This window comes from Drosophila nasuta, chromosome 2L (assembly GCF_023558535.2).
Source record: "Drosophila nasuta strain 15112-1781.00 chromosome 2L, ASM2355853v1, whole genome shotgun sequence".
Taxonomy (NCBI): domain Eukaryota; kingdom Metazoa; phylum Arthropoda; class Insecta; order Diptera; family Drosophilidae; genus Drosophila; species Drosophila nasuta.
The window spans coordinates 24,776,433-24,795,287 of NC_083455.1; the positions used below are offsets into that span (position 1 = coordinate 24,776,433).

Sequence of the window (18,855 nt, forward strand, 5' to 3'; positions counted from 1 at the left end):
CACACAACATACACACACACACAGCTTGATCCTGCTAACCGAAATACCAAATTGTCTTTGTAGAAACCATGAGCGAACAGTTCCATCAAAATGCGATCGAATCCACCGAATTAGTTAAGCGCAAATTAGCTGGTCTTGCTTCCAATAGCAAACAGCGGCGATTGCAACGTAAGTGCCCCTCAATTCGATATTTCTCTCTGGTGTTGGGTCTCTCTCTCTCTTCTCATAACCTCACTTCCATAAACCAACAAAATATAAAAATCGTTGCCTACTTTTAGGCGGCAATTCCTTACACACACATTCACACAGTCACAAATTTGTCTCTCAGTGTTCTAGTTGAAGAATCTTATTCGTATTGTTAGCATATTATAGTGTAAAACATAAACCCCTTGTGGACCAAATAGGTCAGTTCAATTTTGGCCAGTATTGTTATTTGAAATTCATAGAATTACACACACACAAAATCGATCGATCGGTATTCTCTTAATCTTTTTTGCTGTTGCCTCGTATTATACACAAACCAACTGGAAACAAATTCGAATAAACAAAAAACCAAACAAATCTGTGTAATTCTAATCGATGAATAAAAGTTTTTGGTAACAAAGCAAACAAAATTGCTTTCTCTTATTCTACGAAATGGTTATTCTAAAGTGTAGAACAAGCTATAATTTTTATGTGACAATTGCAATAGTTTAATGTCCGTTTGTCTGCTCAAAGATAATTTTCTAAGTTTTCCCTTATTGTCTTTTAAAACAAAGAAAATATTCTGCTCAAAGTTAAGTCAAATTTTATTTAAAACTAAAACTTATTTTCCAAAATATTTTCCTTGTTCTCATTCAAAACAAAAAAAAATATTCAACACAAATGTTTCTCTATTTCTTTCAATCTGATAAACAAAACCTGTTGATAGCTTTTATATCAACTATTTTAATTACCATTTACAAATCTATTAGAAAATGTTTGATACCATCACAAAATGTACAATTACAACAGTAACTAAATTAATACTTCCTTATACAAACACAAAATGTAGAATTACGAAAGTTACTAAACGAATCAAATTTTTGAGCAACCTTTCCAAATAATATCTAATATATTTTTGTCAAGAAATTCAACTGCTAATATCAGATGAAGTTATTCCCAACCTTTCTTCAATTAGTTGTACAGTTCAATTCACAAATCGAATACATTCTCCAGCTATAAGCTATTCGCTAACCTAATCCCTTTAGAAATACCATTGAGCTTCGGTGCGCCGAGGATTTGTTGTCATCTCCTTTCCCCCCAAATTTAGTTTTTCTTCGAATTTAGCTAAGTCAATGTGACCGCAACAGCAGCCCAAGTATGGTAACTAATTGTTGACCAGTAAGTTATTAAGTATATATGATAATGATGTTGTAACCATTGTTATTGTATCTTTTCTTTTTACTTGTTGTTGTTTTGTGACCTTTTCTGTTTCTGTTGAGTTGATTAGCAAGCTTTATTTCTACTATGTACTCATGCTTCGTTTCCATAGCGCTCATTAACTTAGCTTGTAAGCGACAAAAGTTTCATGACATCGACAGTTTTGCTAATCAACTTTTCCCAATACTTTTGCAGCAGCAACCAACGCACAGGAGATGTCGAATTATTTTGGACAGACGACACCGTTTTTGCACTCATACCAAACGAAGCCAAGTCCGACGGGCAGCACATTTGAAACGGACGTCAAGTTTGAAATGCAATTTGATGTGGACAACATTCCCTCGACGAGCAACCAGGAATTCCTCACGAATTTCCCGCTGTCGCCCGTTTCAAGTTACAGCACTGCCGATAGCATTTCACCGGTGCAACAGCAGCAGCAGCAGCAACCACAAATGCAACAGCAACTGCCACAACAGCAGCAGCAGCAAATGTATCTGGGGAGCAGTCCAAGTCCATCGTTTGGCTCCGAGATGAAGTATGAAGTACCGCAAATGCAAATCGATAGCATTCCCACGACGTGCGTCCAAAATATTTGCACGGATTTTTCAATGTCGCCCGGATCCAGTTACAGCACAACCGATGGCATTGCTCCCATGATGACGGTGCAACAACAACAGATACAACAGCAACAGCAGCAGCAGCAGCAGCAATTCCAACAGCAGCAACAACAGCTTCCACTGCAAAACTGTCCCAACGAGCTGGAGATGACGAATGCTCTCAATCACATGACCATGCAGGACAATTCGTATCCATCCAAGATGATGCAGTTGTCCAATCAAGTGCATACCAAAACCAGCTTCAACGGTGGCAGCTTCATAGCCACGAATTCACTTGATGTGCAAATGAATAACAACAACAATGCCTTCAGTCCCAACATGAATACCACGAACTTGTCTTTTTCACCACAGAATTGTATGCCATATGAATTGAATCCACAGCAATCGCAGTCTCCTTCGCAGTTCCAACAAGTGCAATATCAGCAACAGCAGCAACAACAACAGCAGCAACTGATGCAGCAATCCCAGCAACAGCAGCAATTACAGCAACAACAGCTGCAGCAACATCAACAGCAACTTGCACAGCAACAACAGCAGCATCAACAACAGCAACAGCAACAACAACTGGTGCAGCAGGAGGCTCTGGATTTCCTTGGCGACTTGGGCTTTGATAATACCAACATCACAGAGAGTGCAGAGATACGTTATATTAATGATTTACAAAAAACAATTGCTACTCTCGACAGCCAATCGCCAACATAATGTGAAGCCAACAAAAGGCAGAAGGAATTGAAGAAGCCCATAAAGTGTGTATATGAGCATATGATCAGCGTTCACAGCAGAGACGATATAGACTGTCGATCTACTTATTATGAACAACTCGATCTCAGAGACTATGAAAGCTAGCTGCTTAATATTTAAGCTACAGCTTAGTTGTTGTAAAGAACAATGAAAATTTAACTACGATCGAACAATAAACTTGAAAGTTAACATGGAGAAACATTGACAACCCCAAAAATATTAGATATTTCCGAAGATAACAGACTTTGATTTAAAAACGCGATTGTACAAATAATTTTCACGTTTAGTTCTTGTTGTACGAACAGAGTAACTTGTTTTTTAATTTAGATCATAGACTATGTATGTATATAAAGTATGTTTTGTATGTAATTTAAGAGGCGATTTTTTTTCTTTTGGCCAATTAGTGGAGAGTGGCAAATAGCTCGAATCCCATCAAATAAAGTGAAATTTGCAAATCTTCTTTTTTGAAATATAATAAACAAAAAACTTGATCAAAAAAGAACATTGCTGTAAATAGTGTTGAATTGTGTTTATGTACTGTTTGCGATAACAAATAAGCGAAGAGAAACTTTCCTTCCAAATTTTGATGATACGATGAATGTATATAAATATGTTTTTATATGTTAGTAATGAGGCCTTTGCTTCTTTTGGCTAATTAGTTGTTAGGTTTGTAGCAAGTAACTCGGAATCTCATCTAATATTATTGTACACTTCAACTGTATTTGATTTTTTGTTAACATTCAATAAATGAAATCCAATTCTGCTTCTCGTGATAAATTTTGGGAATGTGTGTAAAACATAAGAATACGAATACGAATAATAATAATACTGTGTTTAACGGCAAAAATAGGGCTGCTGGGCTGTTGAGCTATTATTGGCATTGTTCTCATCACGCATGCCGGCAAAGAAACGCTTAATATCATCCTCGGTGACAACCTTCTTGCTGGTAGCAAATGACTGCAGATAATCCTTGAGCTTATCCTTCATACGATTGTATTCGGTAATGGCATCGATCTGCTGCGAATGTCCCATGGAGGCCAAGGCACGTATGCCCTGCTCATAGCTGGAGTTCTCCTCGGCACGCTTCATGCCGCGCTCCTCATACGATTTGGCTGAATCCTCGGCATCTAGCAGAAACTGCACCGACTGCTCCTTGTAGAGTTCCATGCACTTGGCGCACTGGCAAAGCGATTTACGCCAATCGTTGGTCCAGAAAGCGGCGCCTGTTAATATATGTATGATATTTAGTATGCTGAGTAATCCATTTTAAAGTTTTACTATGTTGTGTGATGAGGTGTATGTGATGATAGATGAAGTAGGATCTCAGTTAGCAGCTTGACACATTTTGTAGTTACAACTCTCGGGAATTTCAATAATATACAACATTATATTTTGTGTGCCGGCAAAAACATGAATGTGGAATACTTTTCGGAGGGGCTGGAATGTCTGATGTATTCGGGTCGCAAGTTGTCCCCGGAGCAGCGCATTCTCATCGAGAACTCATTGATTGTGCTGATGCAGGAGAATCGCTTCTCGGGCATGTATTTTTGGGGTCGCATTACGGCGACTAAAAATGATTATTATATTGCCTTTGGCTACACAAATGATTGTCTCAAGGATCGCAAGTATTTCTACAGTCTGGATCAGTATCAATGGCAACTCCTGCCGTTTGTGCAGAGTCCCAAAATTTTTCAGGCCACTGTGCTGGCAGTCGAACCCTTCGTTGGTGATCCCAGTCTGCTGACCTATGTTAAGTTGGTAAGTTGTGATGGTGGGCTTTAAATTAAATGATACATTTTATGGTTGTGGCAGGATCCAACATTTACTATTGTGGCCAATCAAGTGGTGAACATCAGTCGACCAGAGGTGGTCAAGTTGAAGGAAGAGGAACGTTTGGCAGCAATTGTGTTTATCATAAGTGAGGAGTGCGCAATTTGTCCTCGCGGTGCTCTTTATAAGATGGTGGATGGTCGTGTTATACCAAATCAAATGTTTCGCGGCCTCAATGATCTGCAGATCGATAATCTATCCTACTATCAGCTCTATCGTCTGCCTCGTAACGACCTCAAAACGAATCTATCGAAGCGGAGCGACTACAATTATGCCATTGACTTTTTGGATACCATCGATGGTGTTATACCCCTGAATCAGGCGTTTGCCTTGAATATGCAGAGCAATGAACGCATTGCAGTGATCAAGTCCTGTGTTTGGTTGGGCATGACTTTCTTCCACAAGCTCAACTCACGCAAACATGGATTTCTCTATCTGGGCGATGGTCGCAAGAACTTTGATTTGCTCTTTATGTATTAAGAATGAAATTAAATTATCAACAATAAAAGTTTTAGTTTGCTTTGCAAAAAGAAATGCAACCTAGCCCATTATCATTATTGTCACAACAAAAATCAATCGTATTCAAAACATTTGAAAATTCCTACTAATTCTTCGCTAAGACAAAAACCGAGACACGAACCTATTCTCGAACTTTTTATAAAATGCTAACTGGCAAAATCGTATACATCAAAATCCTATTTCAACACCTCGTTTTCGATTTATGAATATATGATATAAGAAAGTAACTTTATGCTTCACTTACCCTTGTGCTCCTTCTTCGGTTTGGGACGCTTGCAGTCGTCATCCTCTTGTTTGCTCCGTTTCTGTAGCGGCTCCTCGTTTGCTTCCTCCACTTTGGCTTCATTCTCCTGCTCCTCCTTTGCTTCAACTGGTTGTAAAGCAAGTCCAGTGTAATCCCTAAGAAACTCATGACTTTTCATGCAGCCGTCGCATATCATTTCACTACAGGCATCGAGCCACTTTTCGTTGGCAGCTGGTGGCGCTTCCATATGTGCCAAATGGAACCAATCCTCGCAAATGGCGCACTGTAGCATTATCTCCTCTGTAGTGCGCTCTGGATCGGGATACGGACGCTTGCACTTGCAGTACAAGCCCTGGAAATTCTGATTGTATTGATTGTCCGCATTCGCCGGCTGCACTTCATCCAGCTGAGCGTTGAGAGCACAACGCTTCTCGCTGCCCATTTTCATCGTTGGACAATCGCAACGAAAGTTGCGCTTTGTGTAGAGTTCAATCAATTCGTGGTGCTCATGACAGCGATAGGAGCAAGCAAGACAAATGCCAGCACTCTTAGAAACATCGTTGCGTGCCTCGGGGCAGCAGGTTAAGCAGGAATATAGCGCCTGTCGTTGTATTGCGCCCTTACCATATGTGCAAGCTTTTTCATCGGAGGCTCCAAGTACGGCCGCATATTCTTCCTCCATTTCTTTTTCCTCTTCCAGCACGTCGAGCATTGTAATTGTAGATTGCTCCAATGGATTCACTTCGCCAGTTTCTGCTGCATTTGCAGCGCTGCTTGCGTCGCTCATTGTGTGTGCAATAATTTGTATTTTCTTAATTACGACGAAATAGCAGACGCTAGTGTGTTTGGCGCAAAAAAAAATTGCAATGTAGCGTTCGCTTATTTGACGCCAGCTGGTTCGTGTTAATGAACTAAACTTGTTCGCGAACGCCGATTATTCCGATGAGTACTATTGAATGCGCACTGGTTCGTGCTATCGTGAAAGTTAATAGTGTTTGGCAGCAACACACAGCTCAGCTGTTTTACAGCAAGCAATCATCGAAGCTCCAAACCAGCTGCATACATATGTAAAATTTTTTTTACTTCGAGCTAATCCAACATTGCAATTGCTGATTGCTCTAATGCACACATTATGCCATATTGCATAGTACTATCTGATACACTTTATATAATTATAAACTATTAAAATTCACTTTTTCAAAGAACTTTGGCGCACTACCAGTGTTGAGTTAGCAAATTTGCAAGTGAACTGAACTTGCTCACGCACGCTGTGCATCGCGATGATTGCTATCGACTACAAAGTGAGAATGCTATCGATACAGTATGTAGTGTTGTGAATTGGGCATCAACGCAGCTGTTTTACGAATAAATTTTACAACACGCGATTATCGCATTTTTGTATGTGCGGCATTTTTCACAATATTGTGTTTTTGTAAAAATTAATAATAAAACCTCAAAATGAATGCGCCACCAACATTCGAATCGTTTCTGCTGTATGAAGGCGAAAAAAAGTAAGTGCAATTATGGGAATAAATGTTGATTGAAGTAAATAACGCTACCACTTGTTTGCACACAGAATCATCAAAGAGCTGGACACAAAAGTGACAAATGCGGCAATATTCACCATCAACAAGGAAGATCACACGCTGGGCAACATGATTCGCAAGTAAGTAAAGTTCAATAGCTTTGTTTAAATACTAAATACTAATGTAATGCGCTTGTGGTTATAGCCAACTGTTGAAGGATCCTAATGTGCTGTTTGCCGGCTACAAAGTTCCACATCCGCTGGAGCACAAGTTCGTCATCCGCATCCAGACGACAGCGGATTATTCACCTCAGGAGGCATTCATGAATGCCATTACCGATCTGCTGGCCGAGCTCTCGCTCTTCGAGGAGCGCTTTAAAGTGAGTTTTCATTTCCAAACGTTAAATACCTATGATTAATTTCCCATTCCTGTTTTGCAGGACGCCATTAAGGAGAAAAAGGAGGGTGGTGATTAAATTTAGTTACTCATATTTCTTTTTACATGAAATTTACGAAAACAATAGCATTAATTTCACTATTCATATAAATAAATAAAAAACAATTTAAAAAAAGGCCAATCCGCAAGATTAGTTAAGACTTCCTTGGTCACCGCTGAGGTATTTGGCATGATGCATGATGTACATCAAATTATCCAACTGGCAATTAAAATATCGTTACAAATTTGTGTCTAAACAACCAAGTAATTATTGTGTATTAAATCTAGTAGGTCTCATCGTCGGCGCATTCGCTGGTATCGTGTCCAAAGACTGAAAAGAAAATATCCATTTTATAATCGAGAATATATGGATATAATCTTTTATTACCTTCACAGGAATCGCAATATTTGCGTGGTGCTGGCAGCTTGCGCTCCTTCTTTTCATTATTGTTGGCCTCGGCTGGTGGTGGTGGCGAATAGTCGCGATCTTCGCTAGCTTGTAGAGGACAATCTTCCGTTTCATGCTTGTCAAACTCATCGCAAATATCGCAGAACAAACGTGGCGCCGGTTTGCGCTTGCTCAGCAGATCAAAAGCTTGCGGTCTAGAGGAGAATATAATTAAGATAAAGATATGTGTATATCATAATTGTAGAATTTTAGGTATATTAAGCTACTCACTTGGTAAAGTCCATGGGCAACGTTTCCAGCGTCTGCACCTTGGCCTTGAGTGCATCGTTCTTCTGCTGCATGTCCGCTATGATGGAGTTGAGGAAGTTGATCTTGGCCAGACTGGTTTCCGTATCCAGTTGCTGCAAGAGAAGTAAAGAAGTTAGCTAGGTTTTCAAATGGGTTAAGCTGTAATTTCACCTCTTGTGTCTGTGGTTTGCTGGACGAAGAACCATTGGCACGCAGCGCCATAATCTCACGTGCTTCCTCTAGCTCCAGAGCTTGCAATTGGCGAGTCAATTGCTGGCACTCGATCTGCACCATTTGCTCCGATTGCTGTGCTTGATGCACCGCCAATTCCAGCTCAGAGATGCGTTTTTGCAGCTGTATCAGTTGCGCTGACTTGGCGCTGGAAGCTTCATCCATTTCATCGATGACCTTTTGATACTCGGCGAGTTGAGCGTCAAATTCGTTGCCCTTCTCCAGCTGTTGTTGCTGCTGCTGCAGCGTTTGTTGCAGCTGCCCTTGGTCAGTTTGCAACTTCTGCAATTGCTGCTCTAATTGCTGCTTGTTTTCCTTCAATTGTTGCACACTTTGCTGTAGTAGCTGCAATTGTTGCTGCAACTCTGAGCTGCTGCTTTCTTGGGCTGACAATTGGCTTTTCTGCTGCTGCAATTGTTGCTCGACTTCGTCAAGCTTTGATTGCTTTTGTTGCACCGTTTCCTGAAGTTCGGCATTCGCCTGCTGCAGCTGACGCAGTTGCTCAGCAGCCTCGACAGCTGAGCCCTGCAAAGTCTGCTCGGTTTGCTGCTGCTGCTGCAGCGTTTGTTGCAGCTGCCCTTGGTCGGTTGTCAACTTCTGCAATTGCTGCTCCAACTGCAGTTTATTTTCATTCAATTGCTGCACGCTTTTCTGTAGTAGTTGCAGTTGTTGTTGCAACTCTGAGCTGCTGCTTTCCTGCTCCTTCAATTGGCTTTGTTGCTGCTGCAACTGTTGCTCGACTTCGTCAAGCTTTGATTGCTTCTGTTGCACAGTTTCCTGTAGCTCACCATTTGCCTGTTGCAGCTGACGCAGTTGCTCAGCAGCCTCGACAGCTGTACCCTGCAAGGTCTGCTCGGTTTGCTGCAGCTTCTGCAGTTGCTCCTCCAACTGTTTGTTGCTGCTCTGTTGCAACTCGAGTGCGCTGTGCGTTTGCTGCAACTCCTGCTTCATGCCCTGCAGCTTCTCGATCAGTCTTTCAGCATTCATATCCGCCTCCATCTCGAACAACTCAAAGATGTGCGCCGTTTCGCTCTTCTCTGCCTGCAATACTTCCAGCACCGTGGAGAGCTCTGCATTTGTGGTCGATATATTGGCATTGGCCACCTGAATGGCCTCGACTAGTGTCTTCAAGTCGGCGATCTTTTGTGCATCCTCCCGTGCCAACTGATCCTTGTGCTGCAGCTCGGTGTTGGTGATCTCGAGTCGCTCTTGCAGCTCCTTGATGGCCACCTCGTTGCCGCTGCTTTGTTGCTGCTGCTCCAGCTGCAATTTGGCCAAGTCCTGTTGCAACTTTTCCTCACGCTGCTGCGCCTCCGCTTGCAGCTTCTCACGCTGCGCTGCTTCACTCAGTTGCGCCTCACTCATGTTTGCCTGACTGGCCTGCAGTTGTTGACGCATCTCCTGCAGCTCATGCTCCAGCTGCAAGCGTTCCTTGCTGCTGGCATCCTGCTGCGCACTCTGTTCCTTTTGAGCTTGACTCAATTGCTCCGTCAGCTGCGTCAACTTGACAGTCAGTTCGCTGTGCTCGCCACGCACGCTGCTCAGCTCCTGCTGCAGCTTCTCCTGCTGCTGCTCCAGCTGAGAACTCTTGCTGCTAGCTGCCTCCAACTTTCTGTTGGCATCGCTCAACTCCAACGTTTGCTTCTCTGCCAGTTCCTGCTCTGCTTTCAGTTTGCTCTGCAGCTGCTGACTTTGTGTTGTGCTGCTCGACAGCTCTTGGGTTAGCAGCTCCACTTGCGCACACAGAGCATCCAAACGCTGTTGTCCTGACTGCAGCTGACGCTCCAGAGCCGCACGCTCCTCGTTGCCTTTGCTCGACAGCTGCTCGTTGGCCTGCTGTTGTTCTAGAAGTTGCTGCGAAAGTTTCACCAACTCTGCATTGGAATCGGTGGAGCTGCTTTGCAAATTTGTGAGTTGCTGTTGCAACGTTTCGTTCTGTTGCTGCAACGCTTGACTGCGCGCTTGGGAGCTGCTCCTGTTGACGACTTGCATCGCCCAAAGCCAACTCACGCTCGGTGGCCAGCTGCTCCTGTTCAACTAGTTGTGTTTGCTTCAGCGTCGCCTCCGCTTGGAGTTTTTCGTGCTGCTGCTGCAACTCTTGCAGCTCACGTTGCAAGCGAGCATTCGTCTGTTGCAACAACTCATTGTCGCTGGCCAACTCGAGTTGTTGGCCGCTGCTCTTACTCTCCAGCGTTGCGTAGCTCTGCTGCTTAGCCAGCAGCTCCTCGTTCAGCTGCTTCAGCGTTGCCTGGAGCTGTGTAACGTTGCCACGTGTTGCAAGCAGCTCCGCTTGCAGCGTTTCCTCATGCTGCTGCTGTGATTCGCTTTTGTGTTGCAACGCCTCAAGCTGACGACGCACATCGCCCAGCTGCAGCTCGTCTTGAGCGCGCTGTTCCAGGCTGCCTTTAAGTTGCGACTCCAATTGCAACTGCTGCTGCTTTGTGGACTCCAATTCAATTGCTTGCTGCTCCAATTTGGACTGCGTTGCTTGCGTCAATTGCTTGGCTTCGTTCAGCTCTTTGTTGCTTGTTTCCAAAGCACTTTGTGTGAGCTTCTCTTGAGACTGCAATGCACTCAACTCCGCCTGCAACTTGGCCAACTGCTGTGTGCTCTGCTCGCCGCTTAAGTTCGCCTGTTGCTGCAGTTGCTCCAGCTGTTGTTGAGCTGCCTTTAAAGCTGTTTCCAGCTCTGTTGATTTTGCCTGCTCTTTAGTGAGCTGCTCTGCTTGCTGCAAACGCTGTTGCTCTTCAGCTTGCTTCAACTCCACTTGCTTTGCTTCCAACTCTGCTTTGGCTTTGTTCACCTCCTCTAACTGCTGTTGCACTTTCTGCAGCTGCTCGCGTTCCGCTTTGAGCTGCGTTTCCTTTTCGCTGCTTTCTGCTTTGCTTTCCTCCAGTTGCTTTTGTTGAGTCTGCTGAAGCAACTCGAATTCTTTGCGCAACTTCTCCAACTCCGCTTGCTGCGCTTCCTTCTCCAACTTGAGCTGCGCATTTGCTTCCCTCTGCTGCTCCAGCTGCGTCTTGTGATCACCGCTGGCCAACAGTTGCTCTTGCGCCGTCTGCTGCAACCCACTCAGCTGCTGCTCCAACGCTAACTTTGCCAGTGCCAAACTTTCATGAGCTGCTCGCACTTCTTTCAGTTCCTTTTCTAGCTGCTCTAATTGCGACTTGCTCTCCACATTGTTCGACTGCTGCGCCTTGAGCATCTCATCCAGCGCTGAGCTGTCTGCCTTCTGCACATTCAGCTGCGTTGTCAGCTCATCTAGCTGCTGACTTAGCTCCTTGATTTGCTCATCGCGCATTCGAATTTCCGTCTGCAATATTTCGCATTCATCGGTGACATTTGCACGTTCGCTTTCCAAAGTATCTGAGCTGGATTTGAGCTGCTGCAACTCGTTGTTCACCAGCTTTAGTTGCTCCTCTTTAGCTGTCAGTTTCTGTTCGAAATCTGTCTTCGTTTGCTGCGCCTGCTTCTCGTTCTCCTCCTTGAGGAGTGCGAGTTCACGTCGCAGATTCTCAATGCCGCACTGCGACAGCGAGAACTTCTCCAGACTTTCGTCCTTGGCCACCAGCTCCGTTTGCAACGTTGCATTCTGACTCTGCAGATACACAATGTTCTCGCGCAAACGTTTCTCCTCCTCCAGGGAATCGGCCAGACGCGCCTCGCTTAGCTTCTCCTGCTCACCCAACTTCTCCTGCAGTTGAGTGATTTCCAACTGAGCCGCTGTCAACGTGACGTTGTCCTCCACAGGCGGCACGCTCTGCAAACTGGGCGTGGCTATCGAAAGAGGCATAATTTAGTTCACTTGCTACAGAATTTATTTAAGCAAGCACTTACCTGAGACCAGCTGCGTTATCTTCTTCTCCAGATCGTGTATCTTTTCCTTATAGACCTGCGATTGGGCCTGTTGAATTGTGTCGTGGAATAAACACAGGAATTAGTAGGAAGTTGACAAATGGATTTGGGTTGTTTTTAGAGACTGTGCATTGACTTGATTGCTTTGGTAGTTAATTAATAAAGTACTCTAGTTACTTCTTAGATTAATAGCAAATGATATTAGCTAACCCCTTTCAAAGAAATGACTTTTCATATTAATTTGTAATATTTTCAATATTAAGGAAAGTTAGAAATTAAAACATTGAAGGACTAACATAAAGAATTGACGTGTTAAAGACGTTGATCGCTAACTAGACTAATCATTGTTTGTTTCGTTTGATTTTCAATGAAATACTCGAGGTACTTATTAAATTAATAAGGAATTATATTCCATTTACTAGTAAGTGTTTTCAAATTAATTTGGAGTATTGGATAAAGTTAGAAATTCAAATATTGAAGGACTAAGGAAAACAACATAAGGTGTTTAAGTGATAAGATTTTAATTGAATTTTATTCAAGTTCCTAAAAAATCTTTAGCAAATAAATGAGTTATTTGTACCACAACTACAAATTGTTTAGTTTATAGTTATATGCGTTAAAAACTCACGACAGCTAAACAAATATTTTCATTGCTTTGTGATATTGCGAGGCTTTGTCAAAATATATTAAAGAACATTTAACTGTGTTGGTAGTGGAAACGAGTAAATTAAGAGACAACTCATACAATTTATTGTTAAGCATTGAATTCTAGGCTACAAAGTGCAGAGCCATTGCAAATGATGCATTCAGGCTGAATTTATTATTTAATTACTACATATAGAACTTGAGCACCTTTACAATATTTATTACCTTGAAAATTATCTGACAGACACGAAAGAATATTTTCAGATTTCTTTCACACTTATTATTTTCAAAGTATAAAGACAAATATTAAATGTAGTTTACTGCATTACAATATATATATAAAACGCTACTAAATTATGTACATTGTTGCAGATATTTTCAACAATGTTTTACACAATGTATTGCCTGTATATATATATACATATATATTAATATATGTATGTACATATGTTATATAATATATTATAATACAATAAATTATATATAATAGTTGTCGTTCTACATATAATCATACTATGAAAATAATAAGAATGAAAGAAATCTAAAATATATGATCATATATCTTTGATCCTATATAGTTTGACATTTCTTTCATGCTTCGAAAGTAGAATTGTAGAAAGGCAACTTAGGTAATACATTATATAAAACTTTGTTTCTAATCATATATCATATGATACTGTATATTTTCAGATTTCTATCATGCAAATCTCTACAAAAATGTAGATATTTTAGTAGCGTTTCTCTATATATATTATATATTTTTTGTGCTGTCGTAAAATCTATTTTTACAATATTGCTAAAGATAAGAGATCGTTAATTTTGATTACTGCCTTGAATAGAAACATAAAACATATATGCAAAACTAGATCTATTAAAAATAGTATACTTTAGCAAACAATGCAATCTTTTTAAAAATCTATTTCTTCTTCATGTTTTCTAGATCAATCCAGTAAATAAAGTAGTCTTCTAATCCCTAAAATCTATATCCGAAATTCTTCAAGTCAATGCACATCTCCTAGTTATACAAAAATCTATCTTACATTCATCTCATCGCCACAGAACTGTGCCTCATCGATAGAGAATTGCAATTCTTCGGATTTCTTACGCTCATCACCCAACTGCGCTTCCAATTGTAAAACGCGTGCCTTCAGCTGAGATTCAGAATTGTTTGGTGGGGGGAAAAAGAACAGAGAGCAGGGTAAAGGTAGAGATTAGATACAGATATTCCAGTTGTGATTAAATAAAACAAAATTTGTAACGCAAATTGCTTTGCAAATAATATTTTTATATCGTATATTTTTGATATATCGTTAATGTATGTATTTTTGTTTTTTTTTTTTTTATATCGTAAATAGTTAAGTATTTGTATTTGTTTTTTTATCGTAGGATCGTACAACTAAACCAACAGCAAGAAAATTCGCTTTCATACAAAATAAATTTATACAGGTTTTCCAATTTCCATATTAAGTATATATTATATATGTATGTATATTCATCAATATATATTCATTCATTCAATCCAAATTCTTTCGTATCAATGGCCAAATAAAAAATTCAACCATTTAAATTTGAAATTCAATTTGAATTTTGTGGCTCTTTTTTTTCATTCTTTTCTTTTGTTTTCAAATCTTTTTTTTTTGTGATAGAAGATATGGTAAATATTTTTTGGTTGTTTCAGCATAAAACGCTGTGCAGACTTCCGCTTCAAACATCAAATTCATCTTCAACTTTAACTTCATCGCGATCTTCAACATCTTGGTTGCCAGGCGAATAAAAATCAATCAAAGTTTTTTCTTTTCTTTTGTAAACAACTTTGAGCACGTGTGGAGAGAGAGAGAGAGAGAGAGGGGTATCCAAACTTCTACTTGATGCGCAACGGTGTCAGGACACTGTGCAGTATACAGTGCCTCTCATGTTTGCCCGACCAGCCACGGAACTCGCGTCGCAGATCGCTCAGACGAATGCTATGGCGGGCTATCAGCTGCCTCCAGCGATCGGCCTCGATCAGCAGTTGCTATAAGAATGACAGGTAACAGTGGTACAGTGGTGCGTAAAAGTCGTTGCTCGCTATCTAAACTAATCATTTTTGTTTTCTTTTTCGTTTGATTTTGCGTTAAAAAGTTGAGCCAGGGATTAGAGAACTGAGTGAGTGAGGTGGATGGAGGGTTTTCTTTTTGGTTGGTTTTCTGGATGGGTTTCGTGATTAAATGTTGCCAATTAAAAAAAATGTGTGTTTAAACGAAAAAACTTACAACTCAAAGTGCGCACGACATTCACAAAAAAATAATAATAAAGATAAGATAAAATGGAATAGCACAACTTGAAATTTATTTAAGAACAACAAAAACTAAACAAAAAGCAGTACAGAAGAGCAAAAGATATTTCAGATTCAGTCCCCCCTTCGAAAAATAATCAAGCTGTGCAATTGTGCTAAAAATATGCTGCAAATATTTGTAGATTTTTGGCACCCAGTGTATAATTTGTATGTAAATAGAAGAGTGTGTGTATTAAATGATATCATAGCTAGAGAGAGAAATGGCTTTGACCATGAGCTTGAAAATTTTTAGGGTTATCTTAAATGCAATTGAGAATTAGATTGAAATAGATGATAATACTTTTTTCCTTTTTCTTTTTTGGTAGTCAATCAGATCAAATCAAATCGTTTAACACCATGTCGAAAGATTAATAAGATGAAGAATTTCTGGTGCTAGTTTCTTTTCTGTTGGCCAATTATCGCTTTTGGGTTAAGATGCTGAACCCACATGAACCTTGGCCGACTAAGAAATGGAAAAAAAACGATGGTAGTTAGAGTATTTATTTATGCCTAGTTAAACTTATGAAATTTGTACTTGTTTCTCGGTGTAGCCAATTGAGTAAATTGGTGTGAATCACTTGCAAGTGACTCGAGCCCCAAAAATATTATATAAAAAAAACGAAAACAAAAAAATGAACGTGCGCAAATTAAGTGTGTAAACAACAATAACAAAAAAGAGGAGGAGACAGTGAGTGAGGCAACAGCAAAAAACATAAAATGGTTAAAAAACACAAAGACAATGTAAAAAAAAAAAACCAACCAAGTGTGGAGCTGTGTGTGTGTGTGAGTGGGTGTTTTGCATTATTTGCAGTTGCAACAACAGCTAAAAACATAAAAAAATCAAAACCCAAAACTAAAGCAGCATGTAACATTTTGGCAGCCAACTATGTCGAATTTTGTTTTTTTTTTCTTTTAGCCAACTGGAAATAATTTCTTTTTATCGCAAAACCAAACTTTCTTTGGCTGCTGTTGTCTAGCTGTTGTCGATGTCGTTGTAGATTTCTTCAATGCTGCTGTTGGCGTTGCTGTGATCGTTGTTGTTGTGATGGATTTGCTGCTGCTGCTGCTGCTCGTGATGCGGCTGCTGCTGTGATTTGTGGCACGCAATCGATATGGGCGACTGCGATCTGCATAGGGCAGCGGCATGTACATTGTGTCGGTGAAGATAATTACCTCATTGATGTTCTTTTGCAGCTGCAGCGCCTGATTTTGGGCATCCTCGCGATCCAGATCACGCTCCACCATCAGCTGCTCCACATGATTCTGCTTCTCACGGAGCAAGTCCTGTGTATGGACAACAAAAAAAGGATGATGTGTGGCACAACATTCGCATGAGTGAAGAGTTGCACAAAAATAATAAGAAGAGAGAGCGAGAAAGATAGCGTGTGTGTGTGTGTGTGGTGTATATGTACAGTGTATGTGTGTGGGAGGGGAGATAATAACATTTAAAAAAGAAAAAAACCCAGATACAAAACAATTTCGAGTGCGCATGCGTAACTAGAAACAATAATAAAAACAATAACACAAATCAACGAAGAAGCGTGCGATACAAACAAAATAAGTAATAAAAAGGAAATTTGCAACAACGTTTTTTATTATGCACAAGCACACATAAAGTAAAAATAAAAAATACCATTAAAAAACGAGGCAGAGATATGTACACATAAAAAGAGATATATAGATAATACACAGAGAGTTAACCAAAAAAGACAGTGCAAAAAAAAAAAAGTAAACTGTATTGTCGTATATTTGAATATATAGATATAGATATATATATATAGATTATTTGTACATCAGTTAGGTGGTGTGTGTTGCTGTGTGTGTGTGTGCAATGTGGCATATGTGTTAGTGTAAGCCTAAGATTAGCTTTTTTTTTCGGGTTTTTGGGGTGTTAGTCAAAAAATTACTGAAGGATAAAAAGACACGCTCAAGCGACTTTTAACAGCGTGCTGTTAATTAACAGCGCGTTAACATTGCAATGTTGATTTTTGCATACCTGCATGGAAAATTGATTTTTTTGGCGTCGTTACAATTGGCCTTAGGGGCGTGCTCGATTTGCGCTGCATTTTTGGTTGGTTTTGTTGGTTGGGAGAAGGCGGGCAGATTAAAATAGATTAAAACGCGTTAGTACAATTAACAATAAACAGAGCACGACTAAAATAAAAACGATTAACGATTAATGCTGAACGATAACAGCTAACAGTTAACAGTTAAGAGCAGCTCTTGTAATAAGGTAAGTTAAGTAGTTTTGTGTGTAACAGTTAAAAGATAACTCGTAACTCGTAACTAGGTGTAATACAGTGTGTGCTGCACATATTCTGTCGTATATTTTGTCGTTGTCGTTGTCGCTATTAAGGCGTCTTCTTATACCTGAGCATTCATGCGCATGCGCGACGTGTTTGTGGTGGCAATGCTGTTCATGGTGCCAATCGAGGTTAGAGATTCGCGCGAACCGGTGCGCGACAGACGCGTCTTCTTAGTGGATGGCGATAGCGACACCTTCGCAATCGGCACAAAAACCCCAAACTTCGGTTTGCACTCAAAGTATCTGCAAAAAAGATACGCACACACGTGGGAAGAACAGTTGATAAAAATTGAATATACATGAATGTTGCATTACGCTAATCGCAATTAGAATGAGGTTTTTGCTAATGTTATGCTCAAATGTTAGATTGCTTAATTGCCAAATTATCTCTTGACTTCTGACATTTTGAACTATTTCAAGTGTAGAAAATTGTACGAAACAATATTGGTTGCATAAACAGATCAATAAACTTGTTCATAGTTGAATGACATTTAAATAGAGATAAGATTAAAATGTTTTGTACTACTTCAAAAATAGCGAGTTGTATAAAAATGTACATAATTCCTACAAAAAAATAATGATTGCATAAACAGATCAATCAACTTATATAAAGTTCAATTAATTTTAAATAGAAGATAACATTGAAATGTTTTGTACTATTTCAAATTTAGCAAAGTGTATGAATAAATTTTCACAGGTTGCCTACAAAACAATATTGATTGCATGAATAAATTAATTGACTGATTTAAAGTTGAATGAAATTTAAGTAGAACATAAATTTGAAATCTTTTGTACTATTTTAAACTTAGCAAATTGTACGAAAAGAATTTACAGTATTCGTACCAAATAATATTGATTCCATGAACAGATCAATTGATTGTCTAATTCAAAGTTGGAATAGAAATTAAAATGTAATTTTTGTACATGAATTTCAATATATAACTCAAGTGTTAAATACTTCTTTCTCGTTGTTCTAAATAAGAACTAATAATGGGTTTAACTGTAGTCATTATAAAAATGGTTTTGCGATATGCAATTAAGTATTGAATCACTCAAGTACATTATACAGAATTTGTAAATCAATTGATATAATATATCAAAAGTAAGATACTTTTAGGATATGCAATAATGTATTGAATCACTCAAACACTCTATACAGTATTTGTAAACCAATTGACTTTTTATTTGGCAATTGGATTATATCAAAAAGAAGAAACTTTTAGAAATGTTGATAAAATATTATCTATAAAAGGGAAATTGGATTAAATGGCAATCAATATCAATTATTTCAATTTCAATTTAACTGAATTTGAATGTAGTATACTCAAGTATTCCTCAAAATGTTTTAAAAATTCAACAAAAATTAGTAATCTTTGAATATAGTGTTCTCAAGTCATCCTCAAATAGTTGTTGAAACTAAAAATAATTAAGAACTAAAAATAATTCAATTAGTTTTTAAAACTAATCACAAATAGGAATCTTTGAATGTGACATT

General features: G+C 39.5%; 7 protein-coding genes across 8 annotated transcripts in view; 3 read left to right on the forward strand and 4 right to left on the reverse strand.

Moving 5' to 3' along the window:
• Positions 1–61: 61 nt before the first annotated feature.
• On the forward strand, positions 62–3,522 carry LOC132798370 (GATA zinc finger domain-containing protein 10-like). 2 transcript variants are annotated; one of them, XM_060810192.1, is made up of 2 exons: positions 62–168; positions 1,597–3,522. In XM_060810192.1, the coding sequence occupies exons 1-2, from the start codon at positions 69–71 to the stop codon at positions 2,718–2,720; spliced, it is 1,224 nt and encodes a 407-aa protein (XP_060666175.1). In that variant the 5' UTR covers positions 62–68; the 3' UTR covers positions 2,721–3,522. The 2 variants fall into 2 exon arrangements, with proteins under 2 accessions (XP_060666175.1, XP_060666176.1); XM_060810193.1 differs by lacking the exon at positions 62–168 and adding an exon at positions 1,019–1,362.
• On the reverse strand, positions 3,274–6,273 carry LOC132798371 (putative E3 ubiquitin-protein ligase UBR7). The gene is made up of 2 exons (XM_060810194.1): positions 5,353–6,273; positions 3,274–3,982 (listed from the first exon to the last, which is right to left on the reverse strand). Exons 1-2 carry the CDS (start codon positions 6,137–6,139, stop codon positions 3,594–3,596), a joined length of 1,176 nt encoding a protein of 391 aa, XP_060666177.1. The 5' UTR covers positions 6,140–6,273; the 3' UTR covers positions 3,274–3,593.
• Positions 4,067–5,113, forward strand: LOC132798372 (radial spoke head protein 9 homolog). Its single transcript, XM_060810195.1, has 2 exons — positions 4,067–4,517; positions 4,572–5,113. Exons 1-2 carry the CDS (start codon positions 4,170–4,172, stop codon positions 5,067–5,069), a joined length of 846 nt encoding a protein of 281 aa, XP_060666178.1. The 5' UTR covers positions 4,067–4,169; the 3' UTR covers positions 5,070–5,113.
• Positions 6,274–6,703: 430 nt separating the features above from the next.
• On the forward strand, positions 6,704–7,448 carry LOC132798373 (DNA-directed RNA polymerase II subunit RPB11). Its single transcript, XM_060810196.1, has 4 exons — positions 6,704–6,863; positions 6,929–7,018; positions 7,083–7,257; positions 7,318–7,448. The coding sequence occupies exons 1-4, from the start codon at positions 6,811–6,813 to the stop codon at positions 7,351–7,353; spliced, it is 354 nt and encodes a 117-aa protein (XP_060666179.1). The 5' UTR covers positions 6,704–6,810; the 3' UTR covers positions 7,354–7,448.
• A 66-nt stretch (positions 7,449–7,514) lies between these two features.
• Positions 7,515–10,377, reverse strand: LOC132798368 (restin homolog). The gene is made up of 4 exons (XM_060810190.1): positions 8,182–10,377; positions 7,993–8,123; positions 7,702–7,916; positions 7,515–7,644 (listed from the first exon to the last, which is right to left on the reverse strand). Exons 1-4 carry the CDS (start codon positions 10,231–10,233, stop codon positions 7,598–7,600), a joined length of 2,445 nt encoding a protein of 814 aa, XP_060666173.1. The 5' UTR covers positions 10,234–10,377; the 3' UTR covers positions 7,515–7,597.
• LOC132798169 (restin homolog) lies at positions 10,248–13,787 on the reverse strand. Its single transcript, XM_060809923.1, has 4 exons — positions 13,782–13,787; positions 12,079–12,145; positions 10,351–12,018; positions 10,248–10,270 (listed from the first exon to the last, which is right to left on the reverse strand). Exons 1-4 carry the CDS (start codon positions 13,785–13,787, stop codon positions 10,248–10,250), a joined length of 1,764 nt encoding a protein of 587 aa, XP_060665906.1.
• Positions 13,788–14,017: 230 nt separating this feature from the next.
• Positions 14,018–18,855, reverse strand: part of LOC132798369 (restin homolog) — a 28,467-nt gene continuing 23,629 nt past the window's right edge. The window contains 5 exon segments of the mRNA XM_060810191.1: positions 14,018–14,755; positions 16,229–16,339; positions 17,052–17,072; positions 17,074–17,115; positions 17,426–17,603. Of these exon segments, the coding sequence (XP_060666174.1) occupies positions 14,603–14,755; positions 16,229–16,339; positions 17,052–17,072; positions 17,074–17,115; positions 17,426–17,603 (505 nt within the window). The 3' untranslated portion in view covers positions 14,018–14,602.

What these genes read in the sequence shown, in the direction of transcription:
- LOC132798370 (XM_060810192.1), top strand. Translation starts at nt 69, where the DNA reads ATGAGCGAACAGTTCCATCAAAATGCGATCGAATCCACCGAATTAGTT. An exon ending in CAAACAGCGGCGATTGCAAC is followed by an intron (nt 169 to 1,596) that starts GTAAGTGCCCCT and finishes ATACTTTTGCAG; the next exon opens with CAGCAACCAACGCACAGGAG.
- LOC132798372 (XM_060810195.1), top strand. Translation starts at nt 4,170, where the DNA reads ATGAATGTGGAATACTTTTCGGAGGGGCTGGAATGTCTGATGTATTCG. An exon ending in TGCTGACCTATGTTAAGTTG is followed by an intron (nt 4,518 to 4,571) that starts GTAAGTTGTGAT and finishes TGGTTGTGGCAG; the next exon opens with GATCCAACATTTACTATTGT.
- LOC132798371 (XM_060810194.1), bottom strand. Translation starts at nt 6,139, where the DNA reads ATGAGCGACGCAAGCAGCGCTGCAAATGCAGCAGAAACTGGCGAAGTG. An exon ending in ACCGAAGAAGGAGCACAAGG is followed by an intron (nt 3,983 to 5,352) that starts GTAAGTGAAGCA and finishes ATATATTAACAG; the next exon opens with GCGCCGCTTTCTGGACCAAC.
- LOC132798373 (XM_060810196.1), top strand. Translation starts at nt 6,811, where the DNA reads ATGAATGCGCCACCAACATTCGAATCGTTTCTGCTGTATGAAGGCGAA. An exon ending in CTGTATGAAGGCGAAAAAAA is followed by an intron (nt 6,864 to 6,928) that starts GTAAGTGCAATT and finishes GTTTGCACACAG; the next exon opens with AATCATCAAAGAGCTGGACA. An exon ending in TCTTCGAGGAGCGCTTTAAA is followed by an intron (nt 7,258 to 7,317) that starts GTGAGTTTTCAT and finishes CCTGTTTTGCAG; the next exon opens with GACGCCATTAAGGAGAAAAA.
- LOC132798368 (XM_060810190.1), bottom strand. Translation starts at nt 10,233, where the DNA reads ATGCAAGTCGTCAACAGGAGCAGCTCCCAAGCGCGCAGTCAAGCGTTG. An exon ending in GCAAACCACAGACACAAGAG is followed by an intron (nt 8,124 to 8,181) that starts GTGAAATTACAG and finishes CTTCTCTTGCAG; the next exon opens with CAACTGGATACGGAAACCAG. An exon ending in ATATTGCGATTCCTGTGAAG is followed by an intron (nt 7,645 to 7,701) that starts GTAATAAAAGAT and finishes TTTTCTTTTCAG; the next exon opens with TCTTTGGACACGATACCAGC.
- LOC132798169 (XM_060809923.1), bottom strand. An exon ending in GATAACGCAGCTGGTCTCAG is followed by an intron (nt 12,019 to 12,078) that starts GTAAGTGCTTGC and finishes CTCTTTCGATAG; the next exon opens with CCACGCCCAGTTTGCAGAGC. An exon ending in GACGAATGCTCGCTTGCAAC is followed by an intron (nt 10,271 to 10,350) that starts GTGAGCTGCAAG and finishes CTAGTTGAACAG; the next exon opens with GAGCAGCTGGCCACCGAGCG.